This window comes from Marmota marmota, unplaced genomic scaffold (assembly GCF_001458135.2).
Source record: "Marmota marmota marmota unplaced genomic scaffold, marMar, whole genome shotgun sequence".
NCBI classification, from domain to species: domain Eukaryota; kingdom Metazoa; phylum Chordata; class Mammalia; order Rodentia; family Sciuridae; genus Marmota; species Marmota marmota.
This window is the reverse complement of record NW_025999960.1, coordinates 17,706,406-17,731,390: the sequence shown is the minus strand read 5'-3', so window position 1 is coordinate 17,731,390 and position 24,985 is coordinate 17,706,406. Positions and strand designations below refer to the sequence as shown.

The 24,985-nt window shown below is 50.4% G+C and overlaps 3 protein-coding genes across 14 annotated transcripts in view; all 3 read right to left on the bottom strand.

The window, feature by feature from the left end:
* Nucleotides 1-1,287: 1,287 nt before the first annotated feature.
* Nucleotides 1,288-4,392, bottom strand: Smim41 (small integral membrane protein 41). The gene has a single exon (XM_048802771.1). It carries the CDS (start codon nucleotides 1,650-1,652, stop codon nucleotides 1,383-1,385), a length of 270 nt encoding a protein of 89 aa, XP_048658728.1. The 5' UTR covers nucleotides 1,653-4,392; the 3' UTR covers nucleotides 1,288-1,382.
* Nucleotides 4,393-4,517: 125 nt separating this feature from the next.
* Atg101 (autophagy related 101) lies at nucleotides 4,518-12,279 on the bottom strand. Its single transcript, XM_015493388.2, has 4 exons — nucleotides 12,132-12,279; nucleotides 11,749-11,865; nucleotides 7,896-8,214; nucleotides 4,518-5,212 (listed from the first exon to the last, which is right to left on the bottom strand). The coding sequence occupies exons 3-4, from the start codon at nucleotides 8,145-8,147 to the stop codon at nucleotides 4,808-4,810; spliced, it is 657 nt and encodes a 218-aa protein (XP_015348874.1). The 5' UTR covers nucleotides 8,148-8,214; nucleotides 11,749-11,865; nucleotides 12,132-12,279; the 3' UTR covers nucleotides 4,518-4,807.
* An 8,961-nt stretch (nucleotides 12,280-21,240) lies between these two features.
* Nr4a1 (nuclear receptor subfamily 4 group A member 1) overlaps nucleotides 21,241-24,985 on the bottom strand; it is a 22,470-nt gene continuing 18,725 nt past the window's right edge. For 11 of the 12 annotated variants that reach the window (XM_048802761.1, XM_048802758.1, XM_048802763.1 and 8 more), the window contains 6 exons: nucleotides 24,858-24,985; nucleotides 24,392-24,543; nucleotides 23,679-23,881; nucleotides 23,421-23,599; nucleotides 22,615-22,807; nucleotides 21,241-22,049 (listed from right to left, as the gene is read on the bottom strand). The exon at nucleotides 24,858-24,985 is cut by the window's right edge and continues 2 nt beyond it. In XM_048802761.1, coding sequence (XP_048658718.1) covers nucleotides 21,956-22,049; nucleotides 22,615-22,807; nucleotides 23,421-23,599; nucleotides 23,679-23,881; nucleotides 24,392-24,543; nucleotides 24,858-24,985 — 949 coding nt within the window. In that variant the 3' untranslated portion in view covers nucleotides 21,241-21,955. The remainder of the gene's footprint in view (nucleotides 22,050-22,614; nucleotides 22,808-23,420; nucleotides 23,600-23,678; nucleotides 23,882-24,391; nucleotides 24,544-24,857) is intronic. The other variant, XM_015493385.2, reaches the window with a different exon arrangement.

Sequence of the window (24,985 nt, the reverse complement as noted above, 5' to 3'; positions counted from 1 at the left end):
CCTGCTGCTCTGGGCAGCTCTCTGTCCACAGGGTGGGGGCGGGTCCCTGAGGTGAGAAGTCCGAAGCTCAGCAGGGCCAATGTAGCACAGCTGCCCAGGATTAGTGCCAAATCTTGGGCTGCTCAGCCAGAATGGCACGTGGTCATCAGCTTCACAGCCGCTTAACCACACCTGCTACACCTACCATGACCCTCACCAGCCCTCCTCTTAGGCACCCAGTAGGGCTCCCTCCTCTAAGGGAAACTGGGACTCTGCCCCTGTCCTGGGAAAACTGGACAGGCTCTTGAGTGACAGGGCCAAGGAAGATCAGAATCACCCTGACCAACACTGCCACCACCACCTTCCCACCCCAGGAGCTCCTGATTACACAGTTGAGCAAAGGGGACAGATGGGAAGACTTTCCCCACCCAGCTCTGAGCTGGCCTTGGCCTCAAGTTACCTTGTCCTTGGGCCACCCAGGCCCTTCCTTCCAGATGGTTCCTGTCCTTGGAGAGACAGAGGCAAGAGCCCCAGACAGCCCCCACAGCTGGGAGTCTTCAGCACCACTTCCTAGAGCGTGGTGCTCCTGAGGCCCCCCAGCTGCTGGGAACCTTGCCATCCACACACCCTTAACATACCACACAATGCTCTGTGCTCTGGGCTACATTTGTTCCCCAAAACTGAGTGAGGGATGGGGCCCCAGCACACTTCCCCACACCCCAGAGTCACCCAGACCACCCCCTTCCCAGGAGGTCTCAAGTAGGAAGCCACAGTGAGGAATCTTACTCAAACCCCCTTCTAGGAAAAAAGCTACCAAGAGAGGAAAGGCACACTGAAGCCCTAGGCTGGGCTACTGCCCTTCTGGCCCGTTTCCCCTGAGCCTTCTGTACAAAGGCGGCAGGGGCCTGCTGGCTGGGGCCTCAGTACCTGGGGGTTCTGGGGTGGTACAGAACATGGGGAGACTGTCTCAGGGCAGAAGGGCTCCAAAGCACACTGTGGGCCCTTCAGACTACCTCCTCTTAGGTCCACCTGCCTCCCTCTCCCACAATTACACAGTGGCCATCTGTTCCCAGAAGGGGAGGGGGACTTAGGGCACTCAGTGCTACCAGAGAGACAATCGGGAGGAGGCAGAGGCACACAGCTGGTAGACTAAGCTGGGAATCAGACTTCCTCAAGACCTGATTCTCCAAAGATAGGTGCCTGGCTGCATCCACAGAGGTGTCCAGCAGTAAGGTTACCACAGTCCCCCTGACACCTGGCCCCCTCTTACTGCACCCAAGCCCTCTCACCTGTGCAGGCATAAGAGTGCTGGGGAAGGGCCCCCAGCCCAGCAGCAGCGGTGCGTATGTTCAGTGGCTGTGGAAGCGCAGAAGGGGCTGGGATCCCAGGGCACTGCCAGACACCTAGGAGTCATCATCACCTGTGCTGCCACCAGTCTCAGCCTCGTGGGACCCTTGCCACTCACGGGCCAGCAGTGCTGTCAGGCCCTGGGCTCGGAGCAGCAGGCCGCCACCCACGAACAGGACCCCGCACAACACAAGCAGCGACAGCACGCCCAGCACCGCTGTCTGCACCACACGCGGCCCCTCAGAGGGCTCCAGCAACAGCCCAGACTGGTTGCAGCAGCTCAGCCAGGCGGCCTCGGCCGCTGGACCTGCCTGGGAGCTGTTCATGCTCCAACACCAGCTGCCCAGATGTGCACAGGACAGCCAGATGTGCTGGAGCCTCAGCTGGTTGGCAGGCAGGAGGGCGGCTGCTTGGGCGGGATGAGGGGCGGGTCCCAGAGGTCCTACGCCCCCCCACTCCTTGCGCAGAGCACAGGGGCCTTTCCTAGAGAGAAAGCTCTTCCAATAGTCTATGGTCCCTTCTCAGACAGGGGGACTCCAACATATTTCTCCTTCTCAACAAGGCCCACACACCCACCTGTGTGCATCCAACCAGTCAAGCCCAGGAGCCCTGTCCCTGAGGCTCTCCTCCCTTGGCAAAGGCCAAGAGACAGTATCTCCCTCAGAGGACTGAAAAAGTCCTGTCCCAAGTGCTGGTTGGGGTGCTGCCCAATCTGGGGAGGACACAGGACAAACAAGGGCTTTCTGTCCTTGGTCAAAGTTCAATACTATTGAATACTGTTGACCTGGGGGCTGCTGGGACTCCAGGCAAATGGGCATCCTTAAGGATCTGAGTTTCTCCCAGGGGCAGACCAAGGCCTTCTTCAAAGTCCAGGGCAAGGAAAAATGGAGGCCACAGAGGATACCAAGATTTCACGGCCTAGCCCTCATTTTCTTCTGCCCCACAGGTCACGGAGTGATGTATTTACCAATAGGAAAGTATAGATCTGGGGGCTGGGGATGTGGCTCAAGCGGTAGCTCGCTCGCCTGGCATGCGTGAGGCCCGGGTTCGATCCTCAGCACCACATACAAACAAAGATGTTGTGTCTGCCGAAAACTAAAAAATAAATAAAAATAAAAAAAAAAGAAAGTATAGATCTGGGCCATCAGGGCTCCAGTCTTATGTCTCCAAAGAATCATGATGCCAAAAGGGATGGGTATGTTACTGTCCACCAATAGCAGCGCACTGCCAGCTGGGTGTCCCATAAAAGCCAGCCAGAGGGTGGAAGAAAGAGCAATCTGAATGCAGAAAAGTAGAAAGTGGCTGGGTGCAATGGTCCATGCCTGTAATCCCAGCTGCTCAGGAAGCTGAGGCAAGAGGATCACAAGTTCAGAGCCAGCCTCAGCAACTTACTGATGCTCTAAGCAACTCAGTGAGACCCTGTCTCTAAATAAAATATAAAAAGGGCTGGGGATGTGGTTCAGTAGTAAAGAATACCTGGGTTCAACCCCTGGTACCAAAAAAAAAAAAGGAAAGCTGGATGGAAGCCAAACCCTCCTGTCTGGGTCTTCTGGAAGATTCTGTAGCAACTTTGAATCCTCTTTTTTAAGAATAAAGTCACCTAAAGAGACTTCAAACTTGGGGACCCACAGCCTCAAGTGGCCTTTAACCCTGTGAGGAGGTAGGGAAGCCCTCTCCCAAACCATCCCCTCTCAGAATGGTCAATATTTACAAGCCCAGGGACTCAGTCCATTGCTCTCCTTTTCTGGTCCAAGTCTTTCTAGGCCCTAGCTGACCCTTATTTCTAGGATTTGGGGTGGAAAGGGAGTCATTCTGTGTTCCCTGGTCTGCCTTGTACCCATCTCCCAGGCCCTAGGTCCAACTTGTGTGATTTCTTTTCTTCTTCCTGCTCCTCTAAATACTCCTCCCAATAAAATTTGGTGTATATTCTTCCCTAAATAAATAAATAATACATAAATAAAAACAAAGTCACAAGACTGGCAGTGAGCATGTGCATAATATGGGCAAGGCCCTGGGTCCCATTCCTAGAACAGAAGAAAAGTAAAATAAACAATGTCACTGCTGCCAAACACTCTTATCAGTCAACACCTCAGAAGGAAAACAGGAAAGCGTCCCCACCCCTGCACTGCAGGAGGCCAGGTGGAGGCCACACGCCATCAAGGATTTGCTGGGAAAAGTTTTCCCCATCTCCAAACCCTCTCCTCAGTCCTCCAACTTTGATGCCCAGAAATTGAGAGTAGGACATCATAAAACTCAGTCAAGAAAGAGCACACAGCCAAGGGTGGTGTGGCCTGGGAAAAACATGCAAACATTTCCTGATCCTCCTGGCTACCCAGCTTGCTCCAGAGCCATGAGCAAGACACTCTCACACACCCACAGCTTTCCTCCCTTAGCTCCTCCCCCTACTCACACTTCACTTTGTAAGGTTAGAACTGCCCCAGATGTGGCCAAGCAGAATTGTAAAATACAGATTGAATCAAAAGCATGGTACACAATGGATATTTTGAATATGCTTGGGTAAAAATGAGTGTGAATTACCAAAGCAATGCTCTAACAATCTGAGGGTAGCCCAGCCTGGAAGTGGACCAATCTCTCCCCAGACATCCCCATATCAAGTGACCTTTCCAGCTTAGATGGAGTCCTGTGTATACTCTACGAAGACAGAGAAAATATTCTTTGGGGCCACCATGAAGCAAGCCCAGACAACATAAAGCCTGAGGATGTCATAGTTTCCTTAGGAAGGGAAGAGAAGCTGGGAGTGGTGGTACATCCCTTTAATCCTGGTGACTCAGGAGACTGAGGCAGGAGGATCACAAGTTCAAAGTCAGCCTCAGTAACTATCTCAAAATAAAATAAAAAGGGCTGGGAATGTTGCTCAGTGGTTAAGCATGCCTGGGTTCAATCCCCAGTACCACCAAAAAAAAAAAAAGAATGGAAAAAAAAAAATAAGCTCAGTTCATCCAACAGTAAGAGAGTAAGAGACCCTCACCCCGTGACCATCATTCATGGGACTAGTCATGGTCGGTCACTCATCTTGGTATGTCCATATTCAACAAAGAACAAAATCTGTTTCAATCTTCTTTAATCCAATCTACCAATTCTCCTCATCTTGGAGTAATGCCCACAACACACACCCATGTCCTCAAAGTGTTAATGCTTTGGAGCAAGACACAAGCCAAGGGAGTGATGGCTGAACCTAAACTCACATCTCAATTTTATTCACCATCCTTATGAAGGCTCTTCTGTACAGTAGAGAAGAAAGGGGAACAAGGGTTGGAGACTGTAGGCAGGACCTGACCACCAGCAAAGGTCACAGGGATGACCAGAGGCTGGCAACCACAAAACAAGGGAGCCGGAGTCTGTCCCATCCAAGTCTCACCAGGACCCAGAGCAGGTTCCAGAGTCCAAAAGACCTGACAGTACAATGCCCAGAAACCAAGGTCTGGGAACCCTGAGGAAGCTCTCAAGGCTTCAACGAAGGCTACAGGGCAAGGGTGTCTTTGATAAGCCTACGCATGGTGGTGGTGACTGAGGTGCCCAGGGCATCAGTGATCTGAAAGGAGATCTTGTAGAGGTAGGGCTGCACGTCCCGCAAGCCTGTGTCAAACACGTTGTCCACCTCCGACTGGGTGGGCATCTTGGGCAGGTACTCATGCCGGTTCATCACCTCCACAATGTTGATGATCTTCTCACAGAGCTTCTCACCCACCTTCTCCCGGCAGATTTGTCGCTCCTGCTCTGTGGCCAGGGCTACCACGTGCACCTTCACAGTCCACACTTCCCAAGGAATGCACTCATCTGAGAAAGGCCAGCGAGACTTCTTCTTCTGATAGAACTCCAAGGACATCTGCCCCAGCCCATCACCACCTGAGTTTCTCAGTGCATCCTGGGAAAAAGGGAAGAGATGAGCAAGCCAAAGTCTCTGAGGAGTTCTTTCCCTGGAGGGACCTGCTCCTGAGTCCTAGGAATTACACAATCCTAGCTCTATTCATCCTTTAGTAGAAATGACAAGGAGTGAGACCCAGATAATAAAGGATTCGCATGAGAGTAACACAACCAGCCTGCAAATAAGTGGTTCAAGCAAACTAATGCCTATCTCCTAACCCAACACCTCTGGCTTTGTTAACAATTCATGTTATGTCAGGCACAGTGACACATGCCTATAACCCCAGCCACTTGGGAGACAGAGGCAGGAGGATTCCAAGGTCGAAGGCAATCTAAGCAGTTTAGCAAAGCCCCCAAGCATCTCAGCAACATCCTGTCTCAAAAAATTAAAAGGGCTGGGGATGTCGCTCAGTGGTAAAGTGCCCCTGGGTTCAATCCTCAGCACCAAAAAAAGAACTGATGTTATAACCTAGTGTAGTGGTATATGAGAGGCTGAGGCAGAAAGATCACAAGTTTGAGGCCAGCCTAGGTAACTTAGTGAGACCCTGTCTGAAAATTAAAAATAAAAAGGGGTGGGGCTATAGCTCAATGACAAGAGCATTCCTGGATTTAATTCCCAGTCATCATAAAATAAAAGAAGAAAAAATAATGATGTTATAGAAAGCCAGCACAATAATAGCACACACCTATAATCCCAGCTATTTGGGAAACTGAGGCAGAAGGATCCAAATTCAAGGTCAGCCTTGGCAACTTAGTGAGACCCTGACTCAAAATGAAATTTTTTTAAAAAGGGATGGTAGGGCTAGGGTTGTGGCTCAGAGGTACAGCACTCACCTAGCATGCATGAGGCACAGGGTTTGATCCTCAGCACCACATAAAAATAAAATAAAGGTACTGTGTCCACCTACAACTAAAAAATAAATATTAAAAAAAAAAAAAAAAAAAAAAAACATGGTAGAGCACCCCTGTCTTTAATCCCCAGTACAAGGCGGGGGCATGGAGAACTGATGTTGTAGAAATCACTCTGGTCTGCAGGAAATTTAAATAAACAATTTAAATGAATCTTTTCAACAACTCCATGAAGTAGGTACATTACCTTCATTTTACTGAAGCAAAACGAGGTTCAGAGGAGGAAAGTAATTTGCCAAAGTCATATGCCTATAAATAGCTGCACCAGGGTTTGAATCCAGACTATTCAACTACAAAATCCATTTTCCCCCCTTTTTCTCTTTTTCAGTGCTGGGGATTGAACCCAGGTCCTGAGCTGGCTAGGTAAGTACTCTACCACCAAGTTACATCCTCAACCCCAAATCCCTCTTCCATCTTCATATTCAGGGCCTTCGCCTTCCACAACCCCCACCCCTTTGGTTCCTATCCTTCATATTATTCCCCACACAGAGTCCTTACATAGAAAGAAGGAAGCCAAGAAACAGAATGAAGAAGGGAAGCTGAAGGACAGGCCAAACCTGGCTAATTCTCTGAGAAACAAATGGAAAAACTAGTTCAATAATTCTGCCTATCCCACCCCATGGTGTGGGTAGCCCCAAACTCATCCCAGCTAGGACACTGAAGCACATTTCAACCCGAGTTAGTGACAATCCAGAGAATAAGAATGCCACAAATTCTGAACTATCCCTCAGGGAACAGTCTCTCCTCCATGGAAAAACCAAGGTCACATGACCTTGACTGATGGTAACAATGGCACAGAATTCTACAATGCACATTGTGTGTTGGGCTCTGTTCCAAACACTGGACACAGCTGACTCATTTAATCCTTGGAATACATACACCCAATTTCACATACAGTGGAATCACGTTCCCTAGGCTGGATTTGGGTGGTGTAGTCTGGGTCCAGAATCCACGCTCTTACCCACCCTGCTCTGAGTGCCTCTCAGAGACATCTGGAGAATAGATAGATGAATAGGCTGCTTCTCTTGAAAAAGGACTAGGAATCCTCATGAACTTGCCCTTTCTGGGCTTGCAGAGATGAGGGGAAGGGGCTTTTTGAATGCTATGGCCTGGGAGGGGCTCCATCAGACCCTAGGCAACCACTACACAGTGCATGGTCCTACAGTCCTCAAAAAAAGAAAAAGAAAAATTTCCCCTTGATATTTACAAGTTTGATATAGCCACTCTCTGAAATAGGCAAATACCATGATTCTCAATGAAAAAGTTAAAAATCATCCTGCCATTCCGAACACTTGAGGTGACCAAGGGTAGCAGCCTGGTGTGTTCTTTCCACACAGGCACATAAAAGCCCATGCCACTCTGCCCAAAGGGATCACCCATCTTGGATGGCATCTGTGGAGCCAAGCTGTCTTCCCTCTGAGGAAGTCTCAAATACAAAAGGCCCAGACTGGCAAAAAGAAAAGTGGACACAGAAACACAGCCCTGTTAAGAGAGAATTTGGAGTCAGACAGAAGGTCAAGGCCTTAGGAGCATTGTCTTCCCACAGGATCTGACTGCCAACACTGGAAGGGCTTCCTGCTCTCCCTTCTTCCCTGAGGATTTGTACCCGCATCCCACTCCCACAACACCCAGACTCCGAGAGGAGCTCTCAACACCTGTTCCTTAGAGCCTGGGAGTCCAATTCACACTCTCAGGAAGGAGAAGCTGATCCAACAGCACACCAGGGTAGACGAGCATTCCAGGCCCACCTGTCACAGACTGTGTCACACTCCTACCTTGAATTCCCCGACAACCTTGCGCAAGGCGCGGTCCAGCTCCTCAGAGGAGACTCGCACATAGGTGAAGTCGATGAAATCACAGTCCACATCCTGGGTGCCCACGGTGCCGATGGAGTAGGTGCCCTCCTTCTTGTAGTGGAACTTGCCTGTGCTGCGGTGCAGGAGCACCGTGTGTAGCACAGCCAGCATGGCCTCCTCCACCTGCCGCCCCTCCACCGACACCTCCAGCACCTCCGAACGACAGTTCATCCTGGAGCCACACCAGGGTAGATGACAAGGACCAAGACGGGGAGCTTCACTCTACTCAAGGACAACCCTGCAAGAAGAGCCCGGTCAGAATGCTGACACCTTCTAAACCATCCACATTGGCTTGGCTCAACCCCTGCCTCTACTTTGGAAGCACCTACTACCAGAAATTCACAGGCCCTCGGGATCGGACAGCTTCCAAGGTTACCTGTCCAAACACCCAGTTGAGGCTTGTTTTTCCTTTACAGTATTAGGTGCAGCATGTAGCAAAGGCTCACCCGTGCGACACCTGTCAGGCACTGACCACCCAAAGGCAAGCACAGCACTTCCATTAGGAGTTGAGAGCACACAAAAGAAAAAGAATGGTAAATACTCCCACTGCCATGAGAGGATGAGATGGGAGTAAGAAAACTACAGAGTCTGACTTCCTGGGATCTTAAATGAACAGGTGAAGGTGCTTGGAGTATACTGATGGCAGTAAAGAATCAACACATTCCTGTACTAAGATCATCAGAAAGTTAAACCTGGGCCTGGGCACAGTGGCCAACGCCTGTGATCCCAGTGGCTTGGGAAGCTGGGGCAGGAGGATCGGGAGTTCAAAGCCAGTCTCAGCAATTTAGCAAGGCCCTAAGTAATTTAGCAAGACCCTGCCTCTAAATGAAGTATAAAAAAAGGGCTGGGGATATGGCTCAGTGGTTATGTACCCCTGGGTTTAATCCCCAGGACCAAAATCTGGGCACAACAGTGCACAACTATAATCCCAGCTACTCAGGAGGTTAAGGCCAAGGATTCCAAGTTCAAAGCCAGCCTCAGCAACTTAGCAACTCTGTCTAAAAAGGGCTGAAGATGTAGCTCAGAGATAAAGCATGAGCCTATTAGGTGTGAGGTCCTAGGTTCACTCTCTAGAAGCAAGAGAGACAGAGAGGGGTGGAGGCAGATGAGGGAAGTTAACTCTAACTAAAGGACAAAGAATGGTTCTTTTTTTTTTTTTTTTTCAGTTTTTCGGTGGACACAACATCTTTATTTTATTTTTATGTGGTGCTGAGGATCGAACCCAGGGCCCCGCGCATGCCAGGCAAGCACGTTACCGCTTGAGCCAAATCCCCAGCCCAAGAATGGTTCTTAACTATTTTGTGGTCACAGTCTGCTCTAAGTAGTCAAAATCTGAATAACATACTCATATATACACCAAATCTCACACATTTCCAGAGCCACCAGAGTAAAGAGTGGATTTAAGGCATAAAGGTTAGGCGGGGAAATGATCTAAAGTCACTACAACAGTGGCCGTTACAGAGGCATCAGGTATGGGGCAGTGAAGAGCAGACTGTGGAGTTTTCATATCCAACAGTCCAGGGTTTGAATCCCAGTTCTCCCATTCGGTTTTGTGTTTTTTGTTTTTTTAAAGAAACAGGGTCTCACTACATTGCCCAGGTTGGCCCTGAACTCCTGATCTGAAGCAATCCTCCTGCCTCAGCCTCTCCAACATCTTGCTCTGTTCCATAGTATGGATCTTAAATGTCCACCAAAGGTCATGTGTTGAAGGCTTTGTCGCCAACCTATGGCAGTAGTAAGCAGTGAAACTTTTAACAGTTAGAGCCTTGTGGACAGAAATTACATCAATGGAGGTGTGCCACTAAAGGGGACCTTGGGTTCCTTCTTTTTTTGCTTCCTGATCACCAATAAGGGGAACAGCTTTGCTCTGCCATGTCCTCCCTGCCAGGATGTCCTGCAATACCACAGGAATTAGAGCAAGGAAAGGTTAAGGTAATACATGGACAACACATGTATGGACAACACATGTATTACTGGGTAAAAACAATGACTCAAGAGCCACACAGCCTGGACTGGAACCCTAGTTCTGCCACCACTCCCTGAGTGATCCTGGGCAAGCTGTTTAACACCTATGTGCTTGCTTCCCCATATATAAAAAGGAGTTTGTAGTAACAGCTACCTTTAAAGGACAGTCTCAAGAACTGAATGAGTTAGCCTGTGTAAACCACTTATGGCAGTACCTGGCAAGTAATAAACATTCACTAAGCATTAGCTGCTGTCATTCGTTATTATATTGTTATTGACTAGAGATGATGCAAGGCTGTTACAGCACTGGCAGGGGGAGCAGGAGGGAGAGAACTGACTTGAGAATCAGAACTTAGTAAGTAACCAAATATGAGCCCAGAAGGAGAGGGAACACTCAGTATCTTAGCTGTGTGTTCAACCTGCAAACCGCCCAATATGGGATTCACTACCTCTCACTGTACCTCATTTCAACTTTAGACAGTGCAAGTCAGTTATTCCTGCCCCTGAAGGCATCTGTATCTTGTGCTTCAAACCACTAATTTTATTTATTTTTAGTACCGGGGGTTGAACCCAGGGGCACTTTATCACTAAGTTACATCCCCACCCCTTTTTATTTTTTATTTTGAGACAGGGTCTTGCTAAGTTACCCAGGATGGCCTTGAGTTTATGATCCTCCGGTCTTAGCCTCCCAAGTGGCTGGGATTACAGCATAAAACCACCTGGTTTTAGCTTTCATATCTGAAGCCACAAGTACCTTTTCACAAGTAAGCTTACCTTTTTCACAAGTAAGCTTTTCAGAAATTTAGAGGCAGCTCTCTATCCAACCACCTCACCCCTTCTAACAAATTAAAGGTCCTTAGTCCCCATAAACATGCCTGCTCAACACATCTTTTCTTAACAGTGTAACTTTTTAATTTATTTTTTTATTAGATGTTCATGGATCTTTATTTTATTCACTTATTTACATGCAGTGCAGAGAATTGAACCCAGTGCCTCACACATGCTAGGCAAGCACTCTATCACTGAGCCACAACCCCAGCCCCTCAACACCACATCTTAAAAGACTCCTTGGGGTCCTAGCAGCTCTCCACTGCATTTCCATTGTCTCTACCCCTCTTAAACAGTGGTGCTCAGTAGTGGACGCAAGGCAGCAATCTGTGTGGACTGCTCAGAGGTCAGGCTGGCTCAGTCTCTAAGCTCCAGGACGAACCTGTATTATCAGGTGCTATTTTCACTTCTCCCTCCAGACAGTTCCTGGAGGACAGAGACTATAAACTTTTCGACACAATAAACTTAGTTCCCAGTACCTAATACAAAATAACTGCTCAACACATCCTGACCCAGGAATTCCAGGTCCCTCCAAGGATAAGGGTTGCAGGGTTTGTTTCTCTGAGATCCAGGATAAGATGGGTTATTTTGCCCATTTCTGTCCTCTAGTTTTAACTCCATCCTGTACTTTATCACCTCCAGTCCAGCCCACTTTCTTTCACAACTTCCCCCTCTTGGGTCCCCCATAAACTTTCATACATGCCATACAACTCCATACTCTGGCCCCAAGCTCAGGCTCATCCCTCAATCTCGGTGCTATCCTAAGACCCACTCTACACCAAGTCGGTCCTGACTTACCCCAGCCTTCCTCCCACAGCAGCTGCATTGGGTTATCCATGCTCCCACCACCACCGCCGCGAAGAGTAGGCGCGTTCCCCAGAGCAGGGCCTGGGAAATCTGGTCCCTCTGGTCGCCCCAAGGGACAAAGGCTGACGGATGCCTTCTCAAGTGGCTACAGCCAGAACACCACCTTCCCCACCTTATGCGTCAAAGCCTGAGCGCGGGTTACTGGGGTTCGGATCGCCCTTCCTCCTCCTCCTGCTCGGACATCACCTCCGCTGCGACGCTCTCCAACCTCCGCGAGGGCGCTGACAGACTAGAAGCAAAAAGAGAAGGTTGTTCGGCTCCGCAACTCGGGTGGGACGAAGGCAGGACATCCGCCAGGGTCGCGTTCTCCCGCCGAAGTTGCCGGCGAACTTCCACAGTCCCGGGACCCAGGCAAGAGCTGACTCCTCGCACGTCTTGGGGGCGGCGCCCCTCGTACCCACCCCCGAGATTCGGGGCGCGCCCTCATGCCCGCCATCCCGGGGAGCACCCGCACTCGCACAGGACAGGTGACAGGTTGTTAGGACGGTCACCTACCTCCTTTAACTCGGATCCGAGACCCGCAGAGCTCGCGACGTCACCCCCCTGCCGGCGTCAGACCACCTAGACAAGAACGGCGCCGGGACCGGAAGCCCTCGCCTTGCCTCGCCCCGCCCCGCCCCCGGAGGGTGGTGTACTGGAGGGTGCCACCTGGGGCAGCCGGGGAGCGGCCCGGCTCAGCCGAGCCCCGACACCACTGTAGCTGCCCAGTGCATTTGGAAACTCACAGGATCGCACACACATATTCATGTGCTTCCCTGTAACTTGGATGCTTCCTTTATTTTACTGTTCCTTGGACCTTAAAATTTGATAGTAAGAAGATCCCCCTCATTTGGACGAGTCCATTCACTCCACCAGCGAGAATGTTGTTTCTGTAGGAATAACCTATTTCCGCCATAGAGATGTCAGGGAAGGAGGGCCTGATGGGCTCTGCGCTGCCTCCCTTGGCCGAGAGGAGTCAACGGCGTTGAGCCGGCCCCTAGGACAGAAACCGATCCCAGATTTTGAACTCCGGGCTAAGAGCATTCATTCCCATAAAATCAGAGGCATACCGTCTAAACAAAGAGAGGTCCTAGAGATGAGTGCACGTCAGTGTGACGCATGACGCCAAATTAATGGCAAAACTTGAGCTTGTCTGGCTTGCATAATAGGCAAGATCTCTCGTCCTCAGTCCGCACAAAGATGCTGGAGAAAGGATCTGAGGTTACTCTACAGCAGCACTACCTGGCGCTCTACCGTGAGCGATCTGGTGACAGTTCTTGTAAGGCTCGTAATTCTGCCGCTGCTTCTCTGTTATCACTCATTCTTTTTGATTCCCTCTATAAGCAGAGAACTGCCATCATGACCCCAAGGGATAACTCATATGGAAGACTTTTGTGACCTATAAAGTGTTCTATGAACATGAGTGTATTTTTAGTGCTGTGTAACTGCCTGGGAACATGTTTTCTTCTGTATGCAGATTATAAACTCAAATCAGAGGTGTCAGCTGTTCGGTTAATACCAGGAGAATCTGTCAGGCCCTCACCTCCAACAGGGGGCACTCCTGAGTTTACTTGAGGATTAAGGTGCTCTTTTTCCTAACACATTTTATCACCTCAAACAGTAATAGATAACATTTATTGAGTGGCAAGAAAACGACATGATTCTAAGCCATGCACAGAGGCACACGCCTGTAATCTCAGCCACTTAGGAGAATGAGGAAGGAGGCCAGCCTGGGCAACCTCACAAGTCCCTGTATCATTAAGGAAAAAAAAAAAAAAAAAAAAAGGCATGATTCTTACCTGATACCTATCAATCTATATGGATAAGGAATTAATTCTGGGAGTGGTTAAGCAACTTGACAAAGGTCACTCTGTAAGTGGCAGAGCAAGAAGTACAAATCCAGTGCTCTTTACCACCTCAGAGCTTTCTCCAGCAGGACCCTCTTGGTGCACTACATTCTCCAATACACCCCACTACCACCACCAGTAGTGTGCTGGTAAATGTCTAACTTGACTCTCTGGTATGGAACTGCCTTGATTTGTAGTATTTTTTTCCAGTTTCCTACCAAGACAACTTTAAGCTACAGGACATCACTGAATTCAGAGTCTGGAATGAATGGATAATTAGCTCTTGATCAGCAGGGATAGTATAGGCTCCTGAGAGCCAGTATCAGCTTCAACACACTACTGTCACCTACCCTACCCTTTAGGCTCCCCTTCCCACCTGTTCTTCCGAATTTAGATGCTCTCCTCCTGCCTGTGTCTCTGACTCCCTCTTTTCCTCTCCTCTGTTCAATATTTCCTTTTCTTCTTCACCATGATTCTGCTTTTGTTCAGCCCTTGCCTACATCCCAGGTGTGGATGACTCCCTGGGCAGTCTGGGAGTCTTCTTAGAACCTGGGGAAAGAAAAAGGTTGCCTGCCCTACAAGACCAACAACCTCTTCTAGAGCCTGCACAAAACCACAGGTCATCAGTAGAGAATGTTGACAGGACAGAACACTTGAGAAAGGTGAAGGAGTAGGGGGACCCAGGAGGGTTGGAACCAGCCCTGATGTGGGGGTGGAACAAGGGCCTAACCTCCAGAGCCTGCCAGTGAATGAGGGGAGTGACTGACTGTCGGGAGCCGCTCTGGACATGAGCTATGTACATACCTTTAAGTTTGAGTAAAGGGGTACTGAACAGTTATTGCACCCTGCAATACATTGGACTTTTACGCCTGCTGAGATAATGAGGTGTGGCTCCAGGCGTGGGTATCACCCGGTGGGGTTGAGTTACACTCACCTGCTCCTTTGTAATCCTACCGCTTTGTCTTTTTGGGGATAGAATGTTCCATGGAACCTCCCCTTGCATGTCCCTTATATAAGAATAAAGAATTCCTGTGGCTGTCTCTCTTTCCATGGACCCTTAAGGTCACAGAGCCATCCCCGGATTTTGAAAAGGTACGTCTGTGTGTTTGCATGCTTTCTTCACCATTTTCTTAAATCATTGGAATAATCAGATTTTGTGAACCCAGAGTAGGTCCCCAGCTCAAATAGAGATGGCGATAACTGACCTCCGTCTACCCCACGCACACACACCATCTCAAGACCTTTGCTACCAGTATACTGGCGTCATCATCATCATTATCATGGAGCCCTATTAGGCATCACAACAGCATAACACAGGCACAACTGTGTGGATTTCTCCAAACCATTCAAGACAGATAGTCAGGTGCAGTAGCACACGCCTGCAATCCTGGGGACTCGGGAGGCTGTGGCAAGTTCAGTCTCAGCAAGTTAGCAAGACCCTAAGCAACTTAGTGAGACTCTGTCTCAAAATAAAAAATAAAAAGGGCTGGGGATGTATCTCAGCGTAAGCTCCCTGGGTTCAATCCCCGGTACCAAAAAAAAAAAAATGCAATTCTACCCCCAATCCCCGTTTATAGATAATGAAACTAGAGTTCAGTGATATACAGTAGTTTGCTGCAAGGATTAATTTTTTGTGTCAATGTGACTGCGACAGGAACACACAATTTGGTCACACATTATTCTGGGTGTTTCTTATGAGATAACATTTGAATTGGCAGACGAAGTAAAGCAAGTGGCCTCCACCTCATCCAATCAGACGAAGGCCTGATGGAACAAACCCTCCACTCTTCTCATGCATAAGGAAAACTTCTGCTTGACTGCTTTCGGGCTGGGACATCAGTCCTTTCTGGCTCTACCTGGGTCTCAAGACGGATGGCATTAAAACTGAAACTACCTCACCTCTTCTGGCTCTCCAGTTGCTGACTTTAGATCTTGGAACTCATCAGCCTCCATAACAGCATGAACTAATTCCTTATAATAAATCCCTCTATCTCCCCACTCTGGTGTGTGCCTGTGGTGTGTCCATGTGTCCTATTGGTTCGGTGTCTCTAAACCCTGACTAATACACTCACCAAGGCCACACAGCTGCTCTTTCCTCATTCCACCAGCCTTTACCACTCTTGCCCCTACACCAAAACTCATCCTCCCCATGAAGCCTTCTTTCCTGCCCTAGGGTGAGGCTAAGTCCCCTCACCTCTCTGATCTCCCAGTTAGCCTTGCCTCCTCTTACCACTCTGAATTCTTCCAGGGAAATTCTCAATGCAACTCAGATCTACAGTCCCATAGTCATTTGAGTAATCCAGTAGGGAAAGGGTCTTAACCAAAAAAGTGGGATGGCATAGCATGAATTCTCCCTTCCTACACCTTTACCTATAAGGATTGAGGTGTAATTGTTCACTCATTCATTCATGCCTCATGTATGTAACTGTCCACATGCCAAAGGGAACAAGTCACAATGTTTTTGTTTTTTTTCCTGTACCAGCAATCGAACCCAAGGGTGCTTAGCCACTGAGCCACATCCCCAGCCCTTTTTATTTAGAAACAGGATTTTGCTAAGTTGTTTAGGGCCTCACTAAATTGCTAAAGCTGGCTTTGAACTCACAATCCTCCTGCCTCAGTCTCCCAAGCTGCTGGGATTACAGGTGTGCACCACTGTACCGACTAACAAGTCACAATTCTTGCCCTCTGAGAGCTCCTAGTCTTACAAAGGAGAGATGGAGCAGGAGGTACAACTGGGCAAAAAAAGCTAACAAGTAGGGAGAAAAATGGTAGGAGGTTCTATGGGGATCGCTAGTGTCATCCCAGAGGTACCAGTGACCTGAAAGAGAAAATGGCATAGTTGGAGTGAAGGAGTCCCAAGCCCTGCTCTGTGCAAGTTAGGAAGCAACCAGGCACCAAAAGAAAACCAGGACGACTGCAGAGAACACAGGATGGCAACCTGAGGAGATGGGCAGAGAAGGGGGGTTGGTGGTTCCAGGAAGAAGTGGAGCTGCAGGGGGTTATTCTGGGAAGTCCTTCTGGAGAAAGAGAAAAGCCAGGCTGTAGTAGAGATCTTGCTGAGGGCTGAGGGAGACATGGGGTTCTGAGGCAGAAAAGGCAAGAAGAGAGGAAGCCAACTTCTCAGTCAGAGCCTGGGCCCCCGGCCGGCTAGACAGACAGGCCACTGAGCAGGGCTCTTAGCCATGCCTGCTGCAGAGGCCTGCGGAGGGACCTTGAAGACCAACCCAAGACCTTGGGAGTAGGCAGCTGGCGTTGCCTGGTGAGTACGGCCTCGGATGGCCCCACCTCATCCTGGGATGTGCCCAGAGGAGAGCTGAGCCCCGAAGAAGCTGGCCCTGAAGGCCACCCCAGCCGCTCCAGAGCTGACCCCAGTGGCGTCATAGGGAGTGACTCAAGCCTCAGCAACAACAATGAGTGAGACTGACGTCAGGCGGGGGGCTCTTGACGGTGGCCAGCCTGCCTGGATAGCCGGCACCCGGCCTGCTGACCCTCCATTCAGGGCAGGCCGTGGGGGTGAGGAGGACCGGCTGTCTCCTTCTAACCTCTGCCCCCTGGGATCCTAGGCAAGGCTTCTCTACCACCCACCCTTTCTGGGATGTCACTCCCAGCCCCCACTCTCCGTGGCAGAGGAAATGCCTGGGCAGATGGGAAAGTGGAGAAAGTGGCAGAGAGCGTGAGAAAGAGGCCCCTCCCGGCCCTGACCTGCCAACCTCATCAGGCAGCCTCTGGTCCTGGACCAGCCAGGGTGTGTGTCTACTGTCTGTTCTGAGAGCTGGGGATCTGTCCTGTGCTGGGAAGAGTTGATTTCTTGTTCTCCTGGAAGGTCTATGTGTTTGTCTTGCCAAATTGGGGTGGGGGTTGTGCTTAATTTCTGTGTATCTGTCCCTGGGGGGGGGGGNCCCCTAGCCTGGGCCCAGGGAAGCACCTGGGCAGAGTTTCACCTGAGAGTCTGAGAGTGGAGAAGGGCTGGAGGCAGAGCCCATAGCCTGAGTTTGAGCACTAGCTCAGAACAGCTGCTATTTGAGCTGTGGGGCTGCAAGGTTAGGTCCTGACAGGACTAGAAGCAGGATGGACAGAGGTTCACCCCTTCAGCCTCATATTCCAAGGAATCCAACGGTTCTGGGGTCTCTGCTGCAGTCAGGGGCTAGTGAGGGAGAGAAGGGGGCCCACCCAGATTTCTAAGTTCAAACTCCCTGGGAGGCCCAGGCCCAGGCCCAGCCTTCATACGTGTGCACCCAGCATTGCCCTCCACCAGGACAGAACTCTGACATCCTAACACAACTGCCTCATGGCTGTGGAGGCCTTCATTGATCACTGTCCTGTTAACAGGTGGCAGCCTCCCACTTCTGACAGGTCTCTTGGGCTTCCCTCTGCAGCCATAGAGGCGGCTGTCCAACAGCTGAACATGCCTGGTACAGAGTGGACCATGTGGACAGCACAGTTCGACTGTCGTGTGGTTGCTTATGGCCTTCAGAAGTTTCTTGCCTCCTGGAGGTGAACCTTTACCACTTCCCTCCATAACCAAGGCCTGTGGCTCAGCCAGGCATGAGGTGTTTTCTACCCTAGGCCCCAGGGAAGGGCCATGGGGCACAGCTCCTAAGGTGTAGAGCTCCCCTCAGAACCTAGACCTCAGACCATCCTTCCCAAGTCACAGTGGCACCTCAGGGCTGGGGAGGAGGTCAAGGCCTCTGGGCACTGGGCCCAGTATGGGTGGGTGGGGTGGGGGAAGACAGGGAGGCAGGCTTCCTGGGTCTCCATGTGAGGACAAACAGCAGGCTTTGAGGCCTTGGAAAATCCCGCCCGGGATTCCAGGCCCTGTCGCGTCACTGCCTTTTGACTATTGTCCCCATCGGAAACAGGCCCAGCCCCCGGCCAGCAGGGACAGAGCGGCCATTGTGAGGCCCCACCAGCCTCAATGCCCCCTTGTTCACCCTCCTCGCCCCTAGCAAGATGTGGAGGCCAGGTCTTGGAAGTTGCTGAGAGAAAGAAAGGGCTGCCTCCAGGGTCCAGCCCTGGGCAGGGCAGGCGAGGCAGGGTGGGACTAGAGAATCAGCCAACCCACCCCACACGCCCTACACCCCAAATGTCATAGTCCTAGAAAAGAATCATCATCACTAGGAGATTCTTTTGTGGTAATGGGGACTCTACCACTGAGCTACACCCTTACTCTTATTTTACTTTTGAGACAGGGTCTTGCTAAACGTGAGGTTCTCCTGCCTCAGCCTCCCTAGTACCTGGAATTACAGGTGTGCACCAAAACACCCAGCTTGGAGGTTCTTTCCTTGGCGTGGCCCTGGACTAGAAGGCCAAGAGGTCATGTAGCTGGTATACCCAGCTTGGATACTTACAAGCCAAGTTGCCTTGGGAAATTGGGAAAGTCATTTCATTTCTCAAAAGTAGATTACTCTTTTGGAAAAAAAACAACAGCTAATATTTATTGGTGTTTATCATGTGCCAGGCACAATTTGAAACACTTTTTTTTTGGTACTGAGGATTGAACCCAGGGGCACTTTACCACTAAGCTACATCCCAGCCTTTTTTATTTTTCATACTAAGATCTGGTCTCACAAAGTTGCTTAGGGCCTCATTAAATTGCTCAGGCTGGCTTTGAACTTGGGATCCTCCTGCCTCAGCTTTCCAAGCTGCTGGGATTATGGGTGTGCACCACCATCCCTGACTGGAAATACTTTAAAGTGTACTCACTTTATGGCAACTTTATGAAAGGTTTTTTTTTTTTTCTCCCTGATTTATAGATAAAAATAACTGAGGCACAAAAAAGTTAAGTAACTTTAATTACCTTGCCTAATATTACAGCTTGTGAGAGCTGGAACCAGAATTGATTGTTTTTGTTTTTCTTTTTGTTTTTGCTGTGCTGGGGACTGAACTCAAGGCCGAGTGCAGGTGCCTGCTAAGCAAGTACTCTACCACTGAGCCACACACCCAGCCCCAGAGCCAAGATTTAAACCCTGGTGGTCTAACTCCAGAGTCTTTGCTTTTGACCACACTACTGTGTTCCCACCTGTGAGATGGGAACACATGCTTTTCTCACTAGGTGGTCGTGAGGGCTAGAAATAACAAATATTCCATGAAAAGGACCCAGCTGGTAGTGGATATTATACATGATAGCTATTATCACAATGGGGCTTAGAAAACTACAGGGACCAAGATTCTCCCTTGTCCCTCCCAGGCCATAGCCTGTCCTCACACATGGAGAGAGACCTGAAGTGAGAGGGACTCCGTCCTGCCACAGTTGTGGGAGGTTTTCCGGCAAGCTCTGCTCCTAATCACAGTGCTGACGCCAGGCTCACTTCCCTACTAAACAGATGGGGAAACAGACCTTGGTTGAGGAAGAGGCTTCTCTGACAGCAGTGAGGAGGTAGAGGCAGGCCAAGGGGCGCATTTCCTGATGACCTCTTGGCAGGTGCTTGTTCTGCTGATAAAGCTCACTCAGGAGCCAGGGACACATGCTTGGAAGTTCACATCTGGTGAGGGTCACAGCCACCCCCTCAGGGACTGGCTTCTCTACTCCAGCCACACATGGATGCTTCAAAAGGTCTGAGGTTAGACTGTGTTTCCAGAAGCCAAGGAGGCGTGTGGTTGGGGGGTCCTTGGATAGCTGAGGAAGGCCCTCACATCTCCCCTGCTCCAGAGTAATGCCCTATTTTGTCCAATTGCCACATAGTGGGAGCAGCCCCTCATCCAGTCAGTTCCCAGGGGCCCTGGAGGTAGAGACTCAGATCCTGGGACAAGGGTGGTGAAGAATGGAGTGAGAGCACTGCCTTTGGGGATCCTACCAGGTCCAAGAAGGAAATGATGATGCTTGATGAAAACTGAGCACAGAGAAGGGAGCTGGGTCCTGCCTGGTGACTAGCTACCTTAGGCCTTAGGTTGCTGTCAATGAGGTCCATGTTTCTCAAAAAGGTGACACCAACTACCTGTATCACAAGCACCTGGGTGATAGCTAAAAAGTAGATTCACAGGTCCTGCCCATCACCAAACCTGAGTCTCCGAGGAAAGAGCCCAGGCATCTGCCATTTAAGCCAGCAGACAAAGCAACTGGGAGCTGAGCGGGGCTGGAGAACCTACATGGGGGCACTTGGGCCAAGAAGGCCAAGGCTACTGGCTGTGTGGATCCTGTTGCTGCAGTGGCAGGGAGTCAAGGGAAATGTAGAGAATGAGGATGAAACAAAGCTTAAATTCTATTACCATTTGGGGCTCGCCTCTACCCAGCCCATGTAGACACTAAACAAACACTCCTCTAACCCTAAAACCTCTATGCATCTGGGTCTATTCTTTCTGTTTCACAGATGTAGAAACCAAGAATCAGAGAGGGTTAGGGATGTCACTCAGTGGCACAGTACTTGCCTAACATGCAGGAGGACGTGGGTTTAAAACCCAGCCCTATAAAACAAACAAAACAAAACACAACAACAACAACAACAACAAAAAACAGAATAATCTGCCCCAGGTCAGGAACTGTGGCAGTCCTGACACCAAAAGCCAGGTCAATTGCTAGAACTGCTGCTCTAATCCCTGGGTTAGGCAGCCTCGGCTGCAGCCCATCAACCAGCCAGCTGAGATTAGTGGAGGCTCCCCTGTGCTAGAAACCAGTCCAAGTATTTTGTATAACCACCAAACAAAGCAGGTGCCAATACAATCTGCCTTTGAAAAACAAGTGAACTGAGACCTCAGTTTATCTAGATTTATCCAGAGCCAACCCTATCTCTTAGGTAATTATGCGGGTGTAGGTAGTGGATGTCAGAGACAGACCATCTCAATTTCAGCTACATGTCTATTTTTTATTCAATATATTAAATATATTAATCAGAAAAGTCACATACTATAAATCCAGGAAAAATACACAAATATAAATGTCAGAATCTGTCATTTGTCTTCTTCCTCAAGTGACAGTTTATGTACATGTGGAAGGAGGGTGGGAAGAGAGGGCAAGTCCAAGGAGGTTGGAAAGGCTTGCCCAGGCAGAGGGGGGCCCCATCCCTTCCCCCCAACCTCCATCTTAACCTCTTCCTTCCTGTATTTACAGCAGCATTCAGCTTATTTACAGCACAGAGGCATGTGTTAAAAACGGTTTATCTTACAAAAAACATGAAGGCCAGGGTTGGGCTTGGGGAATAAGACAGTGGGGTCACCCCCATGAATGCATCCCCCTCCCACAGGGCTTGAGCTCTCTGCTGACCTCCTGGAGCAGGTGAGGAGGTGGTCAGTCTGCAGCTTCAGCCCAGGCTATGGAGGTGCTCAGGGGGTCCGTGGGCTAAAGGCACGTGGGGTGGCATAAGAGCACGCATGTGCACACGTGTTCAGGGTTGGAATCAGAAGGGCAGTGTGTCCATAAAAATCTTGTCAACAATGGGTGGAGGAGGCACCAAGTCCTCCAGCTTGAGGTAGAAGATGCGCTGTAGGCCCTGGGTGCACAGGGTTCGCAACTCGGGTAATTTGCCCAGCAGACGTGACAGGCAGCTGGCTGGCTGGGGCTCACCGGCTACGGCTGCCATGTGCTCCTTTAGGCAGCTGGCAATGCGGTTCTGTAGCTCCTCTACCCGCCGTGGCTCCTGTAGCCCATGCCGGTCTGCAAGGAAGGTACAGGATTAACCACCCAGCTGAAGACCAAATACCCTGAAGACCCAGCCTCCCAGCCTCCTGCCGGCCACAACTGTGGCCACAATTGTTCCTCTCAAACTCCTCTGGCACTTTGCAAAAGCATGTCCCCACAGGAGCTTATCCTTTTTCCTCTAGTAGTGGGGATTGAACTCAAGGGTGCATTACCACTTAGGTATACTCCCAGCCCTTTTTATCATTTATTTTTTGGCACTGGATATTGAACCCAGGGGCACTTAACCATTGAGCCACATCCTCAGCCCTTTTTATTTTGAGACAGGGTCTTGCTAAGTTGCTGAGGTTTGCCTTGAACTTGAGCTCCTCCTGCCTAAGCCTCTTAAGTCACAGGCATGCATCATCGTGCCTGGTTTATTTTTTGAGGCAGGGTCTTGCTAATTTGCCCAGGCTGGCCCCAAACTTGTGATCCTAGAAGCCCAGAAGCCTGTCTTAAAGGCACATCAGAAGCCTCCAGAAGGATGCTCCTTATCCTCCTATTCCAAGGAAGAAATCAAGGCCTAGGAGCTAGAATAACTTGCCTTAGATCACAAAAAATGGATTGAAACCTTAACCCAGGTAGTCTGGTCATGATTTTTCTTCCCCAACAGTTCTGGGAAGCCCTGGAGTCAAGCAGAAGTGTTCTGGGGCCACCGCCAGGAAGAGCTGGCCTTAGACCTTGCCTCCCTCTGCAGCCTACAGTAACTCTGACCGTGTTCCATACAGTTAGGTCCCCTGTGAAATATAAGTGAAAAGAGGGCTGGAGGCAGATTCTGATGCTTTGTAAAATAAATAGATCTGAAAACCTCTCCACTGAACACCTGAGCCCATCCTGCCTAACTACACGTCCTCAAGTCCACAACAAGCGCAGCCAAGCTGTGCCACCACAAGTCAGAGCAGCGGCCACCTCCAATGGAATTATTGATTGGAGAGGATACCAGAAGGGCTTCTGGGGTGCTAGCCATGTTCTGTCTCTTTGTTCAAGGTGCCGGTTATACAAGTGTGGTTTATGAAAATTTATCATGTGTACTTTTCTATGTGCTATGTCACTGACAGGGAGACTTTTAAAACAAACCAAAACCCTAGGCCAAATACACAGCACCTGTGGCCTTATCTTGGGCCATCCGAGGTCATTCAAAGGCAGTCCTGGGCATTGGAGTCAGGTGCAGCCAAGCTTCTCTCCAGTTCCTGAAGTCCCCACTTTGCAGGTGGGTATGAGCACGCGACAACATAGAAGCCCAGGAAGTGCCAGATGCCATCCTGCCCAATGTTGGGGCAGCGCCTCCTGAGGGCCATTCATCCCCCTAATACCCACCCCCATGGACCCAGCTTGGTGCCAGCCACTTACCAGTGATGAGGACAAGAGCAGAAAGGCAAGCAAAGGCAGGGATATCGACTACCAAGCTATGCAGGGACCGTGAGAACGCCAGGATACTGTCAATCCAGTCACCAAAGCCGCGGGCACACTGGAGTCGGTGCAGCACCAGGCCTGAGCAGAAGATGAGCTTCCCCTCACCTGGCTTAGACCTGGCGGAAGATGTGCCAACAGTCAGGTTTATGAACAGAAGTAGCTGAGAAGGTGCCAGGAGGAGGGTGGGCAGCTCACCGGTAGGCCAGGCGGAGGATGAAGAGCTCCAAGAAGGCTGACTCCAGCAGCAGGTCCTGGTCACCCGGAGATAGCTCAGTAAAGCCAGGGATCTTCTCGGCCCACTTGCGGATAACCTCCAGGGAACCCGACAGAAGATCGTAGAACTGCTGCACATCACCAGCATCTTCCTTCCCAAAGTGGGGCAGCACCAGCTCCTGGAACTGCAGGGTGATCTGGGGGATAAGTACTGCAGGCCAGGCCCATGCCAGCCACCACAGGCAGCCCTGTCAGCTGCTTGGAATACGCCCCAGATTGGGCCCATGCACTCACTTGCTGCCCACTCTTACACATCATTCCAGGGCTGGGGCTGCTTTTCTTTTTGGCACTAGGGACCAAACTCAGGGGTTGCTTCACCACTGAGCTACACCCCTAAGTCCTTTTTAATCTATATGTCACTGAGTAGTTGAGGGTCTCACTAATTTGCTGACTGGCCTTGAACTTGCAATCCTCCTGCCTCAGCCACCTAAACCACTGGGATTATAGGCATGTCTCACAGCATCTGGCAGGATCACGATTCTAAGTGGCTGTCCACCGGGGGTGCATTTCTCCATCTGGTCAGGTCAGGGGGTGCCTCTTTTTCCAATGTGTTGCCTGAGGGTGTGCCTTTCCTAGCATGCATTTGCAATGGTCTTCCCCAGAGCAGGAGCAGGGCGGAGTGTGTGGGGCTTCACCTTGGAGTAGTCCAGTTTCGCCATGCTGGGGCCCGAGTCCAGGTGTGCTCGGACAAGGGAGGTGAGGAGATTGGCAGGGGAGGCATCTGGAGGCTGCTTGGGTTTTGAAGGTAGCCGGCCCCGCCGCCCCTTCAGGCTGTCTGTTCGGACAACTGCAGAGAAATGGGGAGGGATGAGCAAAGAGGGAACCAGAGGAAGAACCCTTTGGCCCATGCTACACACTCCAATGCCAAGAAGCACAGGACCCAGGAACCAGTTCTTAAGACCACAGCACCCTAAAAAGGCTCTCCCCTACCACCACAATCACGGTCCAGGCAGGTGGACGTCACCTTCCCTCTCAGGCCCATGGCCTAGAGGTGGGGTGAAAATCAGACCCAGAAATGCCCACCACTGTAGGCCTGGGGACCCTGCCTGCCCCACCCTATCAGGCCACCTCTGCCCTGCTGGGCCCCATCCTGCCACCCACCTTCCTTCACCATGCCCACAGCCAGGCACTTCTGGAAGCGGCAGAACTGGCAGCGGTTCCGCCGCCTCTTGTCCACAGGGCAGTCCTTGTTTGCCAGGCAGATGTACTTGGCGCTTTTCTGCACTGTG